At 38.4% G+C, this 20,561-nt stretch overlaps 2 protein-coding genes and 1 pseudogene across 2 annotated transcripts; 2 read left to right on the forward strand and 1 right to left on the reverse strand.

Moving 5' to 3' along the window:
• Window positions 1–1,142: 1,142 nt before the first annotated feature.
• On the reverse strand, window positions 1,143–3,364 carry LOC104607960 (U-box domain-containing protein 40). Its single transcript, XM_010273758.3, has one exon. It carries the CDS (start codon window positions 2,940–2,942, stop codon window positions 1,326–1,328), a length of 1,617 nt encoding a protein of 538 aa, XP_010272060.1. The 5' UTR covers window positions 2,943–3,364; the 3' UTR covers window positions 1,143–1,325.
• A 14,974-nt stretch (window positions 3,365–18,338) lies between these two features.
• Window positions 18,339–19,649, forward strand: PMZ (zinc finger (AN1-like) family protein). Its single transcript, XM_010273759.3, has 2 exons — window positions 18,339–18,694; window positions 18,801–19,649. Exons 1-2 carry the CDS (start codon window positions 18,590–18,592, stop codon window positions 19,284–19,286), a joined length of 591 nt encoding a protein of 196 aa, XP_010272061.1. The 5' UTR covers window positions 18,339–18,589; the 3' UTR covers window positions 19,287–19,649.
• Window positions 19,464–19,606, forward strand: LOC148792029 (U4 spliceosomal RNA; annotated as a pseudogene).
• Window positions 19,650–20,561: the final 912 nt, after the last annotated feature.

The following is a 20,561-nucleotide window of genomic DNA, read 5'->3' on the forward strand; positions in this document are numbered from 1 at the left end:
AATAAATTTGCCACGTGTCATATGGAGGTTGATATTCCTGTCGCCTGTCGACAGCCAAAGTTTTCCCCTCATTTAGTACTTGAAAGTTGAAAAGCCAAAAGGCCCTCGTTAACTTCCCAGTGAAGCTACTTATGACAGATAGCTTCTCACAGTTCAATCAAGACTGAAGCCCTCCCACAATGACCCATATTAACGTGAGAGTACTTTTATCCCCGTAGAAATCTCGCAAATAAGGACACCCCTAATCCCCAAGTTACAAATAGACCTGTTCATGGGCCGGGTGGCCCGAAGGGCCGGCCTGGCCCGGCCCGACCCCCGAACGGACTTGAATATGTTTATAGGCCTGCGGGTTTAAATTCGGGCTAAAAAGCCCAGCCCGCAATAAATTCAAGCCGGGCTCAGGTTTTGTCAAAATAGCCCGGTCTGGCCTGACCTAATATTAAACTTAAATTTAATTATGTGATTATGTCCGTTTGAATAAATTTTTTGATTTAAGAATGTAAAATTGTGTTTTAAAATATAAAAGAAAGGGAAAAATACCATCTTGTAGGCTCATTGTTCATTTAAATAAAAAAAGAAAATACTATATGAATTTTTAATTCTAATTTGAATGGAAAAATTGTTCCATAGCAATTAATTAATTCTTGCTCGACTTCTTTGATCTTGGATGAAAGAACTTCTCCAATCCAAAGTAAATTGGTAACCTTTAAAAGGCCATGTTTGGATGAAAGCAACTTTTCCTCATCTTTCCATTTATCTCTTCTTTTCTATCAAACCAAATACAATTAAGAATAAGAAGGACCTGATGCCCAGCATATTTTATATTCTAATCTTACTCGAGAAATTGCTTCTGTTTCCATAGTTGCATTCATACTTTCCACTTCCAGTTCTAGAAGAAGATGCTTATTAAGGCTCAGTATGGGGAAGAATGCAAATACATAAAGTGCAAAATCTTATATTTTATATGCATTTGTGCTGTGTATATTTGTATTTATACGCCTAAACAAACGATAATAACACTCAAAAAGTCTCAAAGTCGATGGAATCCTATAAAGAACTGTGAGCCCATTTTTAGATTCCGCACCCTTTTTTCTGCAAATAAAATGTAGAATACCAAGCCCGTCCCCCGAAAGAGAAAAAAATGGTAATCTGAAAATAATCTCAATTCTCAACTCCTGCCCTATTTAGTATTTACATCCTTTCCAAGTTCCAACAAAACTCGGCAAATAAAAAGGGTTCAAAGTTTCAGTCTTTCAGGCACCAAAAAAAGAAAAAGGAAATAAGAATGCTGCCGTAATTACAGACAGTGGCAAACAATCAAAAGTTCAAAACGTTGTTGAATTCAAACCCGACTCGTTCTTCCCATAACCACCAAATCGGTAACGCGCCCGACTCATTGCTCCTGACTCCAACACGTCCTCCCAGTCTACCTCCTCTTGTTCATCTCTCCCTTTCATCATCTGTAACATTCTTCTCGCCTTCTCCCTTGCTCTCTCACTCCCTCTCTCTTCCACCTCCCTCAACACCTGCACCGCTCCCGCTTCCCTCGCTAACCCTTTAAACCTAAAACTCCCTTGACTCAGGGCGTATAGCGCCGCAACACAGTTCTCCCGAGTCGCCTCCGACTCGAACTTGTAACCCCTCAGCATCCCCACGAAACACTCAACCGCATTGGCATCGAGCATCGCCGTGCGTCCCTCCTCGCACGCCGCTAAATTGCACAATATAAGCAATGCACGGCTTGCCAAATCCCCCGCCCTCGCCATGGTTAAAAGCGTCGGGATTGAACCCATTTTCACGAGTTTGGTGCGGTTGCTCTGAACGAGTGAGAGGTGATACAAAGCTAGCGCCGAGTCGTGCCGAGCCCGCTCGCTCTCGGACCGGAGCAGGTGCAGAAGCGGCGGCAACGCCCCCAACACCCCTATCGCCGTTTTATTGTCATCGTCAAGCGCCAGGCTGAAGAGGGCACCGGCCGCGTGTTCCTGCGCCTCAGCGAATCCACCTTTCAGTACATCGATCAATGGTGGTATAGCCCCTGACCTTACGATCTTCACCTTGTTGATCTTCTCTAAAGATAGATTCACCAATGCTGCCACCGCGTTTATCTGAATAGTAGAATATCGTGATACCAGGAGAGGTCGCAGGGCTGACAGCAATCGAGGCGTGCATAGGCTAGCCCTAATTTCTTCTTGGGTTCTCGTTACCTTCCTTAGAGAGATCACGGCTTCCTCCTGCTCAAATACCTGAGAGCTCTTGAACTTAAAAACGAACCCGTCGTCGTCAGACGAGTTGGGATTTAGATTTTCGTCATCTGCGGTAATTTCAGACGAGGACGAAGAAGAGTAACAAGAGGGTCGAGTGGAAAGAGGTAGAGGCGTACTGGGAATCGTAATCGTCACCGATTCCTCCGAGCTAGTATAGAAGTGAGTCGGCCGTCGATTTACTTCGGTCTCCGCGTGACTAAACTTAACGGGAGGTTTCTCTGCAACCCCTTCCAGCAGCTCCTTTTCAGAAGTTCCTAGCTTGGCATCCTTTTCATCTTCCTCCTCTTTCTTATCGTGCTCGCCCTGTGATTTTTCTTCCTGGGGCATCATTAATGCACGAACAAGTTTCTCTGCGGAGGCATATTCCATGGATTTTGGTCGTTCGACGCCAGAATTATCGCACCAGTTGAGAATAGTCGATTTGAAGGCGATGTTGGGAATTACCGTAGAGAAATCGGGCTTGGAACCGTCTAAGAGGATCGGTGTAAAACCCAATTTCTTACAAGCATGAACGCAGTTTCGCTCGAATGTCTGACCGGAAGCAACAATTACAGGATCCGCCATTAAAGACCTAGAAATTGGACACACAAATTCCTTCGGGGATTGCTTCGCTTCGGACTTCAAGGCACCCGAAGAAGACCGGCGGAAAGGGAACCACTTGTGCTTCCCACTCTTCATCTATGCGATTAATCTTCCAATCTATTGTCTCTCTTTGAAGTTTATTGGATGGAAGTTCGAGTGACTCTTTTCGAAGTTATTCCAAAAAATTGAGTAAAAATCTCAACTTTTTTCATTGTTTCGATGACAGATCGAACATACAAACAAACATATCGATTAGATGAAGTCAAATGAATTGCAGCGCCGAAAATGCAAAAAGAATCTAGAAGACGGATGTTATCTCTCTGATAATCCTGCACAGATGAGGCTGAAGTTACCGTAGATCAAAGTCTTCCGGGTGTTCCGCGAGCCTGCGACTGCCTGCAGGGTGCAGTGATAAAAGTTAGCAGGAGAAGAGGCAGGGGTGTTTGTTAATTTCCCGTATTACTGCAACTTTCAACAGAAACGAGATTACGTTCAGAAGCCACAAGCCAGCAATCTTAACGACTTATTTGTTTACCTGAGATTCGTTAATTATTTACGGAACTGCCTTCTCTAATTCCTTATTTCTCTTCCGACTACCGATGATACCCTCGTACAAGGCTCAAAATAACCAAACATGACATTGATTATTTCAAACCTTGACCGTTTCCGGACGCCGAGTTTGACCTTCTTGGGCCCTTGCTACGTGGGAAAGTATATGGAAATAGGCTTGATTATATAGGATAGCTGTTGGACTGAGTGATGTCTGCAACGGGGAAGGATCATACTTATATCTATCCTATTGGAATCTGTGCATTTTACCAACGTCGATTGATTATTTTCTCACAGAAGTAGTCGCTGCAGAATTCTGAAATTACAGCCCCTATAGTCTACTACTATATCTTACCGCCCCATACTCTGGAACTCCTATAAACCGCATCCTATTCGTGTATTTGACATTAATCCACGGTTAGGATTTATTTCACTTGTACGGTGGATTAAAAATTCTGAGGTGGGCTGAAGAGTCATTCTCTAAGTTTTTAAAACTGACCTAAATAACGAATCGATCAAGGGTTCGATTCCCGGGTCGAACGGTCTATCTGTTCTAACAATAAAAATTAAAAAAAAAATAAAAAATGGTCAAAATGGTTTGAACAGTTCAATCGCCTGAATTAGTGATTTGCTGACCAAATCAACATTTTTTGGCCAAAATTACGGAGCTGGTCACCTAACTAGTTCCCGATTTTTTCGGTCCAACCGTTCGAACTGAATGGTCGGACCGTTTTGACAAAAATAAAAAACGGTCAAAACTGTTAAATGGTTCGAATGGTTCAACCACCCGGGTCAATAGTTTGCTAACCAAATCAACATTTTTTGGCCAAAATCCGGTTTTGGCGAAAAACGGAATTGGTCAGGTTTTTCTGGTCCAACCATCTGGTCTGATCCGGTTTGGAAAACCATGATTCTTCATGAACCTGTTCAGCCCACCTCAAAATTCTTAGCTCTACCATACAGATGGGGTGAATCCTAACCGTGGATTAATGCTAAATTCACAAAGAAGATGTAATTTATATGAAAAAGCACAGATTTGCCCAATGCAGATTTCTGATTTACATTGTAGGGCTATAAACATTCAAATGGACCGACACCCACACTCTATGCACCCACGCCCGCCCGTAAATTGGAATCAATTCCGAGCTGGCACCTACCCCGACCGTACATTGAACCTACAAATTCTGACACTGGGGTATCGGTCATTCTCCCTAATTTATAAGGGGGACTATAATTTCAGAATTCTGCAATGCAGTTGTACTTCTCCGTTATGGGTTTCTAGCATATAAGGGAAACTTTTGGGGTTTAATACCAATAAAAGTAATATATTTAAAAAAATTTCAAAAATATGTTAACTTTTTAAAAATAATATCAATAAAGGGCAAAAACATTGTTCATCTTCTTCTTCTTGCCATTTGTTCACCAGAGCCGCCCTCTGCCTTCGGCCACCTCCGGCAACATTGTTGGAGGCGGCGGGCAACATCGGACGATGACTCTGGTGAACAAATGGAAAGAAGAAGATGAATAGTATTTTTGCCCTTTATTGATATTATTTTTAAAAAATTAACCTATTTTTGAAAATTTTTTTAAATATATTACTTTTATTGATATTAAACCCCAAAATTTGCCCTTATATGCTATTACCCCTTTTTTTTAATGGATTGATTAGCTTTTATACAAAAAAAAACACTTTTTTTAAATAACAAAAAAAGGACACTTACGTCATAATCCATTCCTTTCTGTTCCTATTACAAATTTTCTCCTATTAACGCCTTGAAAAAAAAAAAACCTCGTGTGAACAGAAATTAAGTAATTACGGTGAGAATTTTATTATGATGGAAAATAATCATATAAGAATTTTTATTGATTCTCCGCCTCATAAATTTTTATCTGTTTTTACAGTTGCGATCAATAAGTGAGAAAGGTATTGAAATAAAGGGTGATTTATTAAAACACCAACATATAGCTTCATGGATTTACAAAACCACCTATCCGTTGTGTTTTATTAAAATACCCCCTTATATACATTTGAGCAAATTTAATGAAAATGAAGATATCAATTTTTCCCCTGATAAGACACAAGCTTTATTTAGTTAATTTTGTTTTCTATACAGAGAAATTGTAAAGATACTATTGAAATAAACAATCATAAGATTTCCACTTAGTTAGATGATCATGTCACTATTTACAATAACTTCTTAGTGAAAGGTAAACTATGAATAGGGTTAAGTAAGTCTATGAAATTATAGGGGGTATTTTAATAAATGACCTTCAAATAAAAGAATAGGGTATTGTATAATAGGTGGAAATTTTGGTAAATATGTGGGCTGGACAAATTATAAATTTCTAGAGTTCAAATCAGCCCCCCCACAATGTTTCACAGCACATTTCCGCTGTGTATTGCAAATATCTCCCCATGATAATATTAAGAATGATGATATCATCATTAGGAAATATTCTCAATACACAGCGATGATGTACTGTGAGATGTTGTGGGGGGCTGATTCGGTCTCAAATTTCCATATCTACTGTGAGATAAGACTATAATGAATCACGTTGGGTTTCTTATGTGAGTATGTAACTTATAATAGGATTTCATTTGTTATGAGATGATATTAGCTAATTTTCTATTTTAAATTAAATTTTATTTTATTTTTTTGAAGAAAAAGCCCTCTTTTGTGTGAGGGTTTTTTACATGTGCTAGACTTTGGTAACAGTTTTTATTATTTTTCCTCATCAAAAAGCACTTGGGAAGTGTTCGATTCGTGATTATATTTGTGTTTCATCCGGTTGATGAAGATAATCAGTGTTTTATATTACTATTTGTATGTCATTACTGGTTATAAAACTAGCAAAGTGGCCTCTTTTTAACACAACTTATTGTAGCTTTTTCAACCAAATAATATGGTTTCTTGATGTAAACATAATATGGCAGTTACATGTTGTGTCTGTGTCACTGTACAGACAGTGTTGGACTAAACTAGCAATTTTTGGAAGTTCAGCTACTATAATGACATGGGTACTAAAGTGAAACTATCCCTAAAATATAAGGAATTAATTTGCAATTTAACAAAAAAAAAAAACATTGGTACTACACTAACTTGACCCTATAATGCTAAAGTTAGGTTTAGGTTGAGATGGGGCACATGCTCAACTTATATATCACGTAACTTATAAGTGATGTTCGGTTTGAATTAGAGCCAAGGTGGACAGATAACAAATGATCCTATCAACTTGAATGAGCCAAGGTGGAAAAACGAGGTAGTGCATCGAACAGATTTGCAACCAAAGTTATAGTCAGAGGCATGAAGATGTGGTCCCTGGGGAAGACATTCCGATGGTCAAATAAATAAAGAGTGGCAATATTGATTGGCCTGAATTGTTGAGAACAAGTTGATCCGGGCCGGGGTGAAATATGAGAGCAAGAGGGCAAGAAGTTGTGAGAGATCTTAAAGATGAAAAACCTTGAGGGGAAATGCCTTAAATAGCCACGTGTCATAACCGGCTGGATTACACTCCATGTCTCGCACATCGCTTCCTTGAAGAGGCCGAGATCAGGATCTTCATGATCGGTTTGGATGAGGTAGGCACGAAGTTGTAAACACGTGCCAAAATATTTATCAAGTGTTCATGTCCAGGGTGTCTTGTAGTTTTATCTGTCCAGGGTTTGTGTGAGACAGCTTTGATTATCTGTTCGGTGCTGACTTAAAACTACTAACATGGCCAAGGTTATCGGATGGGCCCAGTTGCTTTGGTGTCCACATAACGAGTATAAACGACTGAGATACGGTCAATGAGCATTTATTTTTTTTTTTTACACAGAGAATGTCAAATTTGAAATATTATAGAGGATATGTGGGCTTTTTATTGTTTACTATTGTAAACTTGATTAAAATAATCTTCCATATCTATATATTTGAAACATTGAATGACGGCGGTAGATTTTGGATTTAGGTTTTGGAATGATCGAGTTCCCATGATGCACGAGGGCTTTGTTTGGTAAAGCCAAATATTCCACTTGCTTTTCGCCATCACTAAATTATTAATTATTTGACCCCCAAAAAAGCAAGCTACTTCATCTCCCTTTGTCTTAATTAAAAATAAATTTTAATTAATTAATTGCTTAAATTAATAATTATTGCTCTAATCTCTGCAAAAGCTTTATCACTTATGTTGTTATCTTTCTCTAAGACACACAAGAAAAAAAAAAGAAAAAAGAAAGTATTAAAGTAAAGCCCTGTAAGTGTAAATGGTGCCCCAAAATTTGATATCTGCTGATTGGGGATGAGCATCGGTTATGGTGTGTGGGACCTAGACCCAACATAAACTCAAAAGTGAACCAATCACTCCACAATGGGTTACTTACTGGTTAAGATTTGTAGGCTAAAAGTTGAAAATATTTTAAGCTGCGATATGGTATATAGCCCACTAGCCCCCGGTTTTATTTGGTAACAGAGATAGGACGATGGGGCGATGGGGGCTTAAACTGTCAAACATCTAGGATATGTAGCCAGCTAAGCGGTTATGGGCCTCATCTCCAGGTGTCCTGTTACGAATACATCTGCATTGAATTGCAGTGGAACTGTGGAACTGTGGAGATGCATAAACTAGATAGAGCTTCACATTTTATACACAATCTATTCCAAGTTATGGGCTTATGGCACTAAAGCGTCCACGTGTTCCCTGTTGCTAATACATTCCTTATCTTAACTTACCAAATCTGATGAGTTCCAGGGACCCATTTCCATGTGCTAATTTGCACTCTGCCGACTGCCGTGCCGTACTCATCATTCATCCGCACCAGTACAAATGCATGAGTGCAAATATGCAATTGAGAAGTGAGTGCGTGAAAACTATTGCTTATTTCCACTTTTACTTTTACTTTGAGCGTAAAAATTATTCTCTCGTCTCATGTAAAATAGCTTTATTTATTTGTGAGGAAGGGTGATTTGGTCCAACCTAATAAAAAGGGACATGTGGATACGACCTGATAAAGAGATGATAATACAGCCTGATAAGTCCAGTTCGCAATAATAGAGTTCGTGTATTCAATCACCTCAGCATAAAGGCCACGACTTAAAGGATCATCTCGGAGCAAAGCCACTTCGATGTAGGTTTCACCTTGGCATCGAGGCACCTCGGTATTTAAGCCAGTTTGGAACTAAAAGGCCGAAGTACTAGTTCGGAACCAATAACTCGAATCGACACGTAACTGACTCCCACATAACCAACTCCAGAGGTCTCTCCAACGACTCCTGAATCCCTCGAGATCACGATAAGTTAACAGACCCCGACCTTTCCGGGATCACGATAAGCACTTATCCTCACTCCGTCGGAATCGAAGGAGGAACGAGATAAGCCTTACCTGTATATTGTTCCTTCGGGAGCGGAGCGAACTCCATCTCCACATCTCGGATATCCCGGAACTCTTTCGTGTGCCCCACGAGTACTCAACTATATAAAGGCTCCAACCCCGATGGCATGAGGTACGCGTGATTTCTCAGCTCTCTAGCTCTCTACATTCTCAAACCTATTTCATCTCGCAACATTTTACTAATTTAAGCATCGGAGCGACCTCGCCGGGCTAGCCACCCCGGGTTCTCTAGTCTTATTTTGTAGATTTACCTAGCTCGTCGTCCGACTGGAAGCTAGATCATCCTCCAGCAAGGAGTAGTCAAATCGCACAACATCAATTGGCGTCGTCTGTGGGAATCGCTACAAAAAGCCTTATCCACAATCAACAACTCATCTGAAATCAATGGCATCTTCCAGGTTACGCCGGACAGAGCACTGAAATGAACGTCTCTAGGGGGGAACCTCAGTTTCCATCAGCGTGCATTGGTTAGTTCACCATACCGCTCACTGCGGCTAGGATCCCAACACCGACCGTGCCACAAAGCGCTATACAGGTAAATGCCCTGCTCCCTCCAGTCGTTGGCACAACCTTCACTGAACCGTTTGTGGTTCCCCCCGGAGTCGGGTAGTCCCAGTTCGATGACCTAGTACACTGTGTGTGGGCCATTCAAGTCCAAATGCAGCAGGTCCAACAGTTCCAACAATACCAAAACATGTGCTTTATCAGTACTACCAGCAACAGTTCCCTCCACTGCCACAAATAGCAAAGCCAGTAGCCGGTTCCACCCCGGCACCTAGCAGACCTCGTGTCCAGAACACTCGATCTCCCCACTGAGGCGAGGAGACTTCCCATGTCCCACTTCCTCTTGGGAGCCAAGTCTCACCTTGCGGCAGGAGAGACGGTTAGATCACTCCGCCCGCATCACAAGGCAATATCGGAAACAGGTCCGGAGACACAACCCAATAGAATAACTCTTCCTCGACGTTCTCATCAGGAAGGTGGATCGCTCGCAGGTAACCGGTTTGGGGTGCTGGCCGCGAACTCAAAGCAAGGCCCTTCTATCCACGATAGTTAGCATCAAAACCCAAGGAATCAAGAGCTACCTCGCAACAGAGCAGTACCAGACCATACAGAGGTTAGCAGCACCAATGTCGAGCCGATGAAAAAGCAACAACGAAGGCGTCGCAAGGCACGCCGAACTTCAGCTCAGAACAGCCAGCTCGCGAAGCCAAACTAGCAAGAATAGGTTAAAGGTAAAGAAGAGGCGAGCTCGGTAGCCACAAAGACCGCCCCTCTACTCTCTGGGTCGTCCCCTCTGTCTCCCGAGCTCTTGGCAACCCCGATGCCTAAGGACTTCAAGATGCCTCCCCTCGACAAGTACGACGGATCTATTGATCCTAACGATCACGTGGACTCCTTCCAGTCCCAGATGCATCTAGCTGGGGCTGACGAGTCCTGCATGTGTGTAGCTTTCTCCACCACATTCAAAGGAGTAGCTCGCACATGGTATCGGAACCTCGCGCCAGGATCAATCAAGAGTTGGGTGCAATTCGTGGAGTTGTTCACCTTGCACTTCATCACCAGCAAAAAGTGTCCGAGGTCCCAAGAGAGTCTCCTTAATGTGGTTTAGAGAGAAGGGGAATCCATCAGAAGCTACATCAAGCGCTTCAATGACACATGCCTACAGATCCCCGATCTAGACCCAGCGGTGAGATTCACGGCAGCAGAGAAGGGCATAACTCACAGGGAATTCAAATGGCATGTGGTAGCCAACAAGCCGAAAGATCACAGAATTCCTTAAGCTCGTTGACCAGTTCATCGGAACCGAGGAAGAGATGAATCAGATGACCGATAATCCAGCAGAAAAGAGAAAAAGAGAAGGTGACAACACAGGTAATGACGGGAATAGGAGAAGAAAGAGTAAGTCCCCAACCAAGGGAGGAAACAATTTTGGGAGTCGATCTCCTTCACGATTTCACAAGTCAGGTCAGCGCTCCAGAACCCCACCTGTAGAAAGGACGAACTACACACCCCTCAACGCTATGTGAGGAGAAATCCTAATGGCTATCAAAGACTCCTCCTTCGTCAAGTGGCCTCCTAGGTTGAGGGGAGATCCCGCCACCAGGAACAGGAACATTTACTGTCACTTTCATAAAGACCACGGATACAGTACAGAGAACTGTAGAAACCTCTGTGACTAGATCGAAGAGCTCATCCGTTGCAGGTTTCTGAAAAATTTTATACAAAGAGAAGAAAGAAACCAAGTAGACCGGTAGGGGGACCAGAGAAGAAATGCTCCTGAGTCCAGTAATAGACAGAACGAGCAGCCGCCATGGCAACTACCTGAGGAGAGACCAATCCGTGGACTAATCAATATGATTACTGGCAGATCCATCATCGCGGGCTGCACTTCGGCAACAGGTCGAACTTTAGTTCACGAATTAGAAAGCGAGGAGCAGAACCCACCAAAGCAACCTAGAATTGAAGAGCCGATCTACTTCATGGAGGATTAATGCGCGCGGGATCCAGTTTCCCCATGATGACGCCCTAATGATAAAGCTGAGGTTCAACGACTTTGAAGTCAAACACGTCCTAATTGACTCAAATAGCTCATCCAACATTTTGTTCAAAGACATTTTTGAGAAGCTCCAGCTCTACGAAAGCGACCCCTCTTTTACTTTTACTTTTACTTTGAGCGTAAAAATTATCAAGAGCTCTATGCTCTCTCATCTCATGTAAAATAGCTTTAGTTATTTGCTTTTTAAAACTTCAAATATTGGTCTTGGAGTCTTAGCTCCATTCCATTCCATTATAAATTAATTGGATAAAATAATGAAGGTAGAGCCAAAGCTTATGCTTTAATAGATGCCGGCTTTATATATAAAATCAAAGTTTGTGCATGATGTGTTTGTTTTGATTGAAGTTCAGTTTTAGTTTCATTTGACAGCCTGTGCTTCAATGCATATAATGGTTAGTTTTTCCCTTACGTCATAGCCCAGTACTACTCCACAAGATATGATACTACTACTTTTATTTTAGGTTGTGTGGGGTGGGTCCCAACGATGAATAGGAATTTTTTTTTTTTCTTGCGTTGTGCAGCTCTGGGTAAGGTTAGATCCAAACACACCTCTTATTATCAGTGTGAAATATAATATAGAATAACCAAAGCCCCCAACACCAGATACAAGGATAACGAACATGTGGTTTATGATGGTGGGGATCTGGTTTGTTGTTTATGATGAGTGGGTGATAATGATTTTAGCCGCAGTCTCTTACATCCAATAAAGATGCCCTCAAGTTTGAAATTTGGGCTTAGGGATGTCAATGGGCCGGATTTTGTAGAGGCTAGCCTCCACCCGAGTCTGATCCAATATTTTTTTGACAAGTAAACCTGATCCAATTTGGCTTCACGAAATGTATTTCTCAAAACCCACCCTGACGGCCTGACCATATGGCTTTCAGTCTGATACTGATATGATCCAATTCATGAATTATTAATTGCAATTATTTTTTTGTGTTTATTTTTAAGGTTATGATTTATTATTTACACTTTCGAGTGCATTTTTATAATACATTTTGAAGCCCTAAGAATCATTAATTTAAATTAGAAATTTGATTTGCGGAGTCTCGATTTTATATTAATTATCCAGCAAGGCAGCAATGACCCATAGCAGTACACATCTTGTGTACCATTCGATGGCATGTGATATGCACATGGGAAAAAGCTTTTCCTTGATAGCTTGATGGCTTGGTGCTGCCATCCTTACATATCCCCCACCCATCCCATCAAAAATTTTCTTTGGGACTAACACCTTACGCAAGTGTCTTAAATAATATGGCTATTAGGAACGAGGACCAATGTTCAATTAGAAATAAAAAGGTAGGGATGGATTGGATTTATAACTTGTATTTAATTTTCTATTATTTTTTGTTATATATAAACAATAAATAAGTAAAATAATACAAATAAATAATAAGTCTTAATTATTTGATTAAAGTATGTAAAAATTACATAAATTATTATTATTTTTACCCGAAATTCAAAATATTATTAAATTCAAGACTTAATACATAAAATTTATATGCTTTTCATGCAATATGTGGATGAGAGGGTATGATTTAGCCTAATACTGTACTCTACCCGTATCTTTACGGGTTATAGAATCCCAAAATCTATCCCTACACCAAAACCAAAATCCATCCTTCAAGCAAAAAAGCCTGTCCCATCGGGGAGGATTCCCACCATCCCCTGCACACTCTGTGAGAAGCAAATCCGACACCTTTGTTCTTACTATCAGTCTCATAAATTTTATGGTATAAAAACTACAAGTAAGAAGATTCAAATTGAGTCTACAGGTTAAAAACCAATAAATTCACCACGTTTAAATATTCAATTAATTACTCATTGTCACGAATACATGGGTTCTAAGTATAAACTTTACATTTTTTTCTTAGTACATGAATGTTAAGAATTTTTAAAACATATTGGAATATTAAAATTTGTATATTTATAAATATTAAGAATCAAAATATTAGTTTCTTATATATTAAGATGCACGTTCATCTTAATGTATTTTAGTTTTTATATATAACATTTTTCAAGTGTGTTTTGATATTTTACATTTCATATAAATGTATTTCTTGTACATATTTACCTTATTTTTTGGTAAAAAAAATATTTATCTTATTTATAGTTATTTAAAACTTACCTTCAGTGTTATATTGGATTTACTTGAGTTTCCCGGATGTATTGATATGTATCTGAATTTTCTACTACATTCATGCCTATCTCTATACATCAATACTTTTAACCTTGGGTAAAAACATGATTTTCAAAATTGGACCAGAAAAATCAGGAACCGATCATTTGACTGATTCCATTTTATCCCAGAATCATTATTTCAGCAAAAATTGTTGATCTAAGCGATCTAACAGTTTTGACTGTTTTTAATTTTTTTATTAGAATGACCATCCATTCAGTTTGAACGGTTAAAGCATTCAACCCATGACCGATTTATTGTCCTATTCGATTTTAAAAACCTTAAATTGGGTGCTGATTGTTAAAAACTCAATTTTCAAATTACAATTTATTAGCATTCAACCCTAGGTTAGCCAATAGCCATTACCGAACACTATCGATACTGTTGCATGGCCACGGGGAATTGATGGGGACACAGAGGGCATTTTTATAAACCGTGCTTCTCTATGGTCAATATCTAATTACCTATACTATAACCATAGGGAGTGTATAAGCTCTCTATGTTTTTTCAGGTTCTTGTTTTTCCTTTCAATCACTTTTCTATTACATGTGACATGTGACATGACTAACCACTACAGTCCACCTCCCGCCCCCTCTCTCTCCGTCTCTCTCTCCTTACTTTTTTCAGTCTATTCTGCTCCATGACAATTTTTCCTTAAAATTCTCTCTTATGGTTATCTCTCCTTTTAGAGTCTTATTACTTTCTCTCACTCCATAAATATATTCTCTTATGATTTTTTTTTATATCTTTACTTTTGTGTTTTTTTTTATGAGTCTACATCTTACGGGTGTTTATATTTGATGTCAAACCAATCACCAAGTCATGCCCATCCAACCTGATTTAGTAAGCATTGCGAGCATAATCTCTACAATTTTAGACTTGTTATACTTAGAAAACTGTTTTTTTCAATAAAATTTTGGAAAGTGGATACATTGGAGACTTGGGGTCTTGCATTTTTGGGACGAGTCAAAGAGAGGTTCCATGCTTTACACTGAATAGGAGTCTTGGAGTTTCAAAGATTTGAATCTTGATTTCTCTTTGGTTCTTCCAATCTTCATTTTCATCCTTCTACTACCTGGTTCACCTACAGCTACAAGTTTGCAACTCTCAAGGCTTCTTTCATCCACCATTACAACTACAAGTGTTGTCATTTTCCTCCCCTCTTTTCAATTCTCATTCTCTCAACTTCTCAAGACTCAAGCATCACATTCATAGGTTAGTATTTTATTTTTTTCTTTAATATTTTTTAAATTTTAACGCATGTTAAATGTTGATATATTTTATTTGAGCTTTGAAAAAAAATCTGGTTATTTATGATAAAAATTAAGGCTCCATTTGGAAGGAGTACAAATACAAATATATAGAGTGCAAAACCTTGTATTTTGTATTATTTTATATCTATTTGTACTGTACATAATTTGTATTTATACTCCTTCCAAACTGAGCCTAAAAATGTAAAACCAATATAAATATAATACAATGGTACAATACTTAATTCAGTTTTGTATAAATTTAAACATATATTTGTACAAAAAATTTCAGTTTTGTATAAAAAGCTAATCTACTTAAATATAAATTTCAGTTTTAATTTAAATATATATTTTATATTTAAAACTGTTAAATATAAATATTTCAGTTTTGCATAAAAACTAAAAAGAAATAAACTTAAATATACATAGATATTTATATAGATATTTTAGTTTTAAATAATAAATATATATATATATATATATATTAGTTTTAAACTGATAAACCGATCCAAACCGACCCTTCATGTTTGGGTCGGTTTTGCTTCATGATTGGTCGGGCAATTGAAGAAAATGTCTTAAACTGACCCAACCCGACACAGCCCTACCGGATTTGCTACTCAGACCGACCTCACAGCATATAACATATAGTACCTGTGCATATGCAAACACAGTCTCCACTAGTACAACTGTATAAATAAAAAAATTAAATTGTCTTAAAGGTGTCTGCAGGCTTTCTGGTAAATTTGGATTTTTCCACTACACTTTTTGACAAAAAAGAAAAGAAAAAGCAGTGCTAGAATTTGTAACATGTGACTATCATTAGTTTCAGCTTGTTTTTAGCAGTAACAAACGATGATTTCAGTTCATTTTTATATTAGAGATTCCAGTTAATACACGACGGGCATTTGTGGTTTGATCGTGTGTATGGTTCTCTTGTGTTGTGTTTGAGCGTAAAAAGCCACTTTACTTGCATTATAAAGCTAAGTATGTGGTTTTGAATGGAAGTTGAATAAAGCAAGGATTATGTAAAGATGATGGATTTTGAATCGGAAACAGACATCATTGGCTGATAAACTGACCTGACGACCGACCACCTGAGCAATATATGCACGCAAAGCTCACAAGCAGCAAGCTTTAACTCCAAAGCAAAGAAGACTCACCAGCTCCATCAACCCTTTTGGTAGGGTCAGACTGCAATTTTTGCACATGTCCTGTGTGTGATGCAAACATCAGTGACCAGGCTCAACGCTTTGTCCTTGAAAGATTCTGCCACTCACTAAGCTATGGCAAAATGCGACGTAATTAATTGTAGCTAGAATTGGGTCACTGGACGTGATGGGTTACAAATGAAAAACAGAAGAAAAGTATATTTGTTGCCATTCGATTGCAACTCAGTGAATGGAAGAGAGATGGTCGGGAAGGGCAGCTATAAGTCTTTTCAGATTTAGCTTATGGAAAAGCACAGACAGATATCTCTTTGTATGTATTTGTTTTGTCGCTTCTACTGACTTTCGCTAATTGAGAAGAAAAGTCTTTTGTTTAATTTGTGGTGGTCTTGAATCTTGATGCGTTCGCCATATATAGAAAGTGATAGAGACAGTTTTCATTATTTTGTTTATTTAATTGGCTTATTTTAAGTGAAAAATATACATCATCATCTTCATTAATTCTTGTTCCAATTATATGGGGTCACTTACATGAATCATTTTTCGCTATTAATCCATATACTCATATATATATTTATCTTTAAATTATAAATACTTAAATCATTTTTTATTACTTTTACTCAAATCTTTATTTATTTATTTTGTTTAAAAAGATTATAGATCTCAATAATATTAATTCATTTGAAACATTCTGAATAATCTATTCAAAGAAATTGAAACAGACAACTCGTTCAAATGACTGATTGACAGCCAATTTGAGCTCTTTGGATTTTTTTCACCAAACATAGCTTATAAGCTGTCCATATAGTCCTGGCCTCGCTGCTGATCCTTAGCCATCCCAAATGGCACTAATTTGTTTGACAAGACTATTTGGATGAACTAAGAACAATGAATTTGGCAGCGGGGACAAAATTAAAACACCAGATCTTGTCTTCTATTTGCAGAACTCTTTATTTCGTGTTTTCATGGTTTATGACACAAAATTATATAATTATTCATTGTCCTCTATAATTTGCCCTTATACACTTATTTATTAGTGATAATCGATTCTCTTACAAAATTTTTGTTAATAACTGTTTCGAGTTTTTCTTCAAAATAACGCGAATATTTGTAACTCTTTCCAATTGCTCTTCAAATTATGAATCCCACCAATTTGATCCAAAAATGATTAACCAAATTGTGTCCTTGGGAAAAAGATGTTGCATTTTCTTCCCACTTTTCCTAGTGCATGCATTCAGGTGTTGAGGGTCAACCCAGGCCAACTCTAAAGATACATACTTTTGGGTTGAGCTTAGCCCAATTTGAGGTCAAGCTTGAGTTTATCAACCCAAACTTAATCTAACACAATTAGAGTCGGTATTGGGTTGGGTCAGGCTGGTTAGGCTGGGCTCACTTGAGCTTTTCGGTGAGTTGGTCAGGTTTGAAAGAATTTATGAATATATTTTTAAGCAATTATCTTTTATTGGGATTTATAGTCTAATTTTGAAGTATAATTTATCATAAATATGTATAAATTTTATTTACAAATATACATCTACATATTTTTTACATGTATGTATAGATATATAATTAAAAAAGAAGACATTTTTTATATGTAGAAGTGCATATATGTATATATTTCTTTGAACAGCCTCAGGGTTGAGTTGGGCTGAACTGTCTTGTTGAGCTTGGGCCAACCAAGGCCTCAATCCAAGACCAACCCAAATTTATCTTAGGCCTAAATTTCTTGCCTGAAACCCAATCCACAGCCCGAAAATTCTGACCCAATCTGTCCAAAAACTTGTGTGGGATAGTGCCAGACTCGGGTTGGGCCCAGCCGAGTTGCAGGCTTGCAGCCCTGGTGCCTTCTTGTCAAACTTAAAGGAGCTTGGATGCCTTCCTCCAGACTTTGATCTATATAATGCATTTGAGATGCTTCAAGCCTCTTGTATAGAGATGAAGAAATGCTTAAAGAGGGCTAGGTCCATTTGAAACCCAAGCTGCTTTTGGGATTTCACCCAACCACTCCCCAAATTGCTTTTTATTATTGTTTAGGAGAAATTCATAAAAAATTAGGTATTCTCCTTATTTTTCTTTCATTTTTTATTTTTTTACTTATAAAGCTAAAATAAAATCTTCTTTTGTTTTCTATTTTTCTATTTATTCTCTTTAATTAATCATTTATCAATTGGGGGTTTTGGACAACATTCATTCCTAAAAGCAGGAAGAAATTATATTTAGGACAACGGGCATAATAACCTCATAAATAAGAAAAATTGGTATGAAAAATCCTGTGCACTATCTTCAGTAATATAGGAAATTGAAATAAAATCACTTTTTTCTTTTTGATAATTTTCCCCAAACAAGTAGAAAAACTAGATGCAAATAATCGTTCTAGAACTTCCCAGAACAGTTAGGAAGGTGCTTCCTGCTTCGCCCATGCGTTAGGTAGTTTGGGAGAGACGTTGAATTTTCCAAGAAAGAGAGTTATCAGACCAAAGACAAATAAGAAGACACGTTATATATCTTGCGACCCAAGCCAAGAGCAAAATCTATATAAATCCGAGCTCCGCACGACCGACAAGGTTATTAGCTTATTAATATACCATCTTCTTCCTTCTAAAACAACCTCTGCAAATTTCTCAGCGTTTCTTCATACACCAATTGCGACAGCGAGAGCTTCATGGCAGGAGGAACAGAAGCATTTCCGGATTTGGGAAGACATTGCCAACACCCAGATTGCCATCAGCTTGATTTCCTTCCGTTTAAGTGCGATGGATGCCGACTGGTATTTCGTTTACCCCCACCTTCTGATGATGTTTTTAACAATATATAGAAGATTGCTAGATATATTTCGAATTGTTTCTTACTTCTCCGAATTTGTCATGTCACAGGTTTTCTGTTTGGAGCACAGAAACTATAAATCCCACGATTGCCCAAAATCTGACCTCAACAGCAGAAAGGTTATAATCTGCAACATCTGTTCGTCATCCATAGAAACGACGGGAAACAGTAAGGAAGACGAGAAGGCCATTTTAGAAAGGCACGAGAGGTCTGGAGACTGTGATCCATCAAAGAACCGTAAGCCCAAGTGCCCAGTCAAGCGTTGCAAGCAGATTCTGACCTTTTCCAATACCAACACCTGTAAAATCTGCAACCAGAAGGTTTGCCTGAAGCACAGATTCCCTGCTGACCACGCCTGCAAACAGGCCGCCTCCTTCCTGGCAGCCGCTCACAGCGGAGGCTCTCCTCCCAATCCCTTCAACAAGTTCTTAGTCGCTTTGTCTGAAAGAAAAAATCATGGTTGCGGTAGGAACAGTAATTCCAAGGGATATTCGGACAACCCAGTTCGCTCCTCCTCATCAGTTAAAGCCTGTTGAATGAACAAATTGATAATTATTATTGATGGATCATTCATTTGTGTTTGGCTCTTAGCTTTTTTTTAATGGTTATGTGATGGTGAATGGCATGTTGCTCCACATCCCACATCGTCTAGGGGTGGATGTTTGAGGAGACGAGATTAGTTATAAATACAGCATGGTTCAATGGGGAGAGACATCTTTGCGCTTGGGGCAATGACGCAGCTAGTGAGGTTATAACCGAGGCGCGTCAATTGCCGGTTGAAAACTATTTCCAAACCCCCTCTTTGGTCTGGGTCTCTCCCTGCCATTGAGAATTTCTGGAAGTTCTCCCTTCGGGGTAAAAGCCTAAAACTTAGTTCAAAACTTGTTTTGTTATCAATGTAGAATAGTCTTCGTTTGTCAGTTTAAATTCGGACAATTAGACAAGGAATTTTTTTAAAGTAGTTTAAAGAAGTGAATCGAAGGATTTTAGTTTTTATGGACCTTATACCAATATAAATTTCAGTTTGATAACTTCTATGAAAATTTTGAAATTTCAATTTATTAATATTGATCTTAAGCACAATTGCAACCGAAAAAAAACTCAATTTGACTCTTAAGCACAATTGCAACCGCAAAAAAACTCAATTTGACTCTTAAGCACAATTGCAACCGCAAAAAAACTCAATATTGATCTTTACAATTTGACTCTCAAGCACAATTCATTAGAAAAATCACCGTCAAAAAACTCAACTGCTTCCACAGTTGCAACCGCACCACTTCTCTCCACAACACTTGACGACTTCGTACTTTAATAATATTGATCTTCAGCACATTACCCCAAATAATCTGTTGCAATATTTGCCTTTTGGAACTTATGGGGCTGCAAACGAATCAAAATCCAATCGAATAGTGGTGATAGGTCCAAATTTGATTTGTTTTTGATCGAATTTGAATCAGATGATGTCTATCTATTGGATATCTAGCAGCTTCAAATTGAATTAGGATCATAATCAAATATTAAATAAATTAATATAAAAAAATAAAATTAAAAATGATCAAAACATTATTTATTATTAATAAAATGAACTAATATTATATTTCATGAACAAAATGAATTGAAAATTATTTGTATGAACCTTGAACCCATGTTAAATACAAGAACCAGACCAACTTTACTAACAACCTAAATTAAATTTCACATATATAATACGAGTATATATTTTCAAATTGAATAAAGTCCGATCGGATAGGAGCGGATCCATATTTGATCCAATTATATACAGAACGAATTCAGAATTCAGATACCATTTG

This window comes from Nelumbo nucifera, chromosome 4, assembly GCF_055504915.1.
Source record: "Nelumbo nucifera cultivar China Antique chromosome 4, China Antique-T2T, whole genome shotgun sequence".
In the NCBI taxonomy this organism is placed as follows: Eukaryota; Viridiplantae; Streptophyta; class Magnoliopsida; order Proteales; family Nelumbonaceae; genus Nelumbo; species Nelumbo nucifera.

Excerpts from the sequence above, each read along its gene's own strand:
- LOC104607960 (XM_010273758.3), bottom strand. The coding sequence starts at position 2,942 with ATGAAGAGTGGGAAGCACAAGTGGTTCCCTTTCCGCCGGTCTTCTTCG.
- PMZ (XM_010273759.3), top strand. The coding sequence starts at position 18,590 with ATGGCAGGAGGAACAGAAGCATTTCCGGATTTGGGAAGACATTGCCAA. Across the intron at positions 18,695-18,800 it reads AGTGCGATGGATGCCGACTG|GTTTTCTGTTTGGAGCACAG; the intron begins GTATTTCGTTTA and ends GTCATGTCACAG.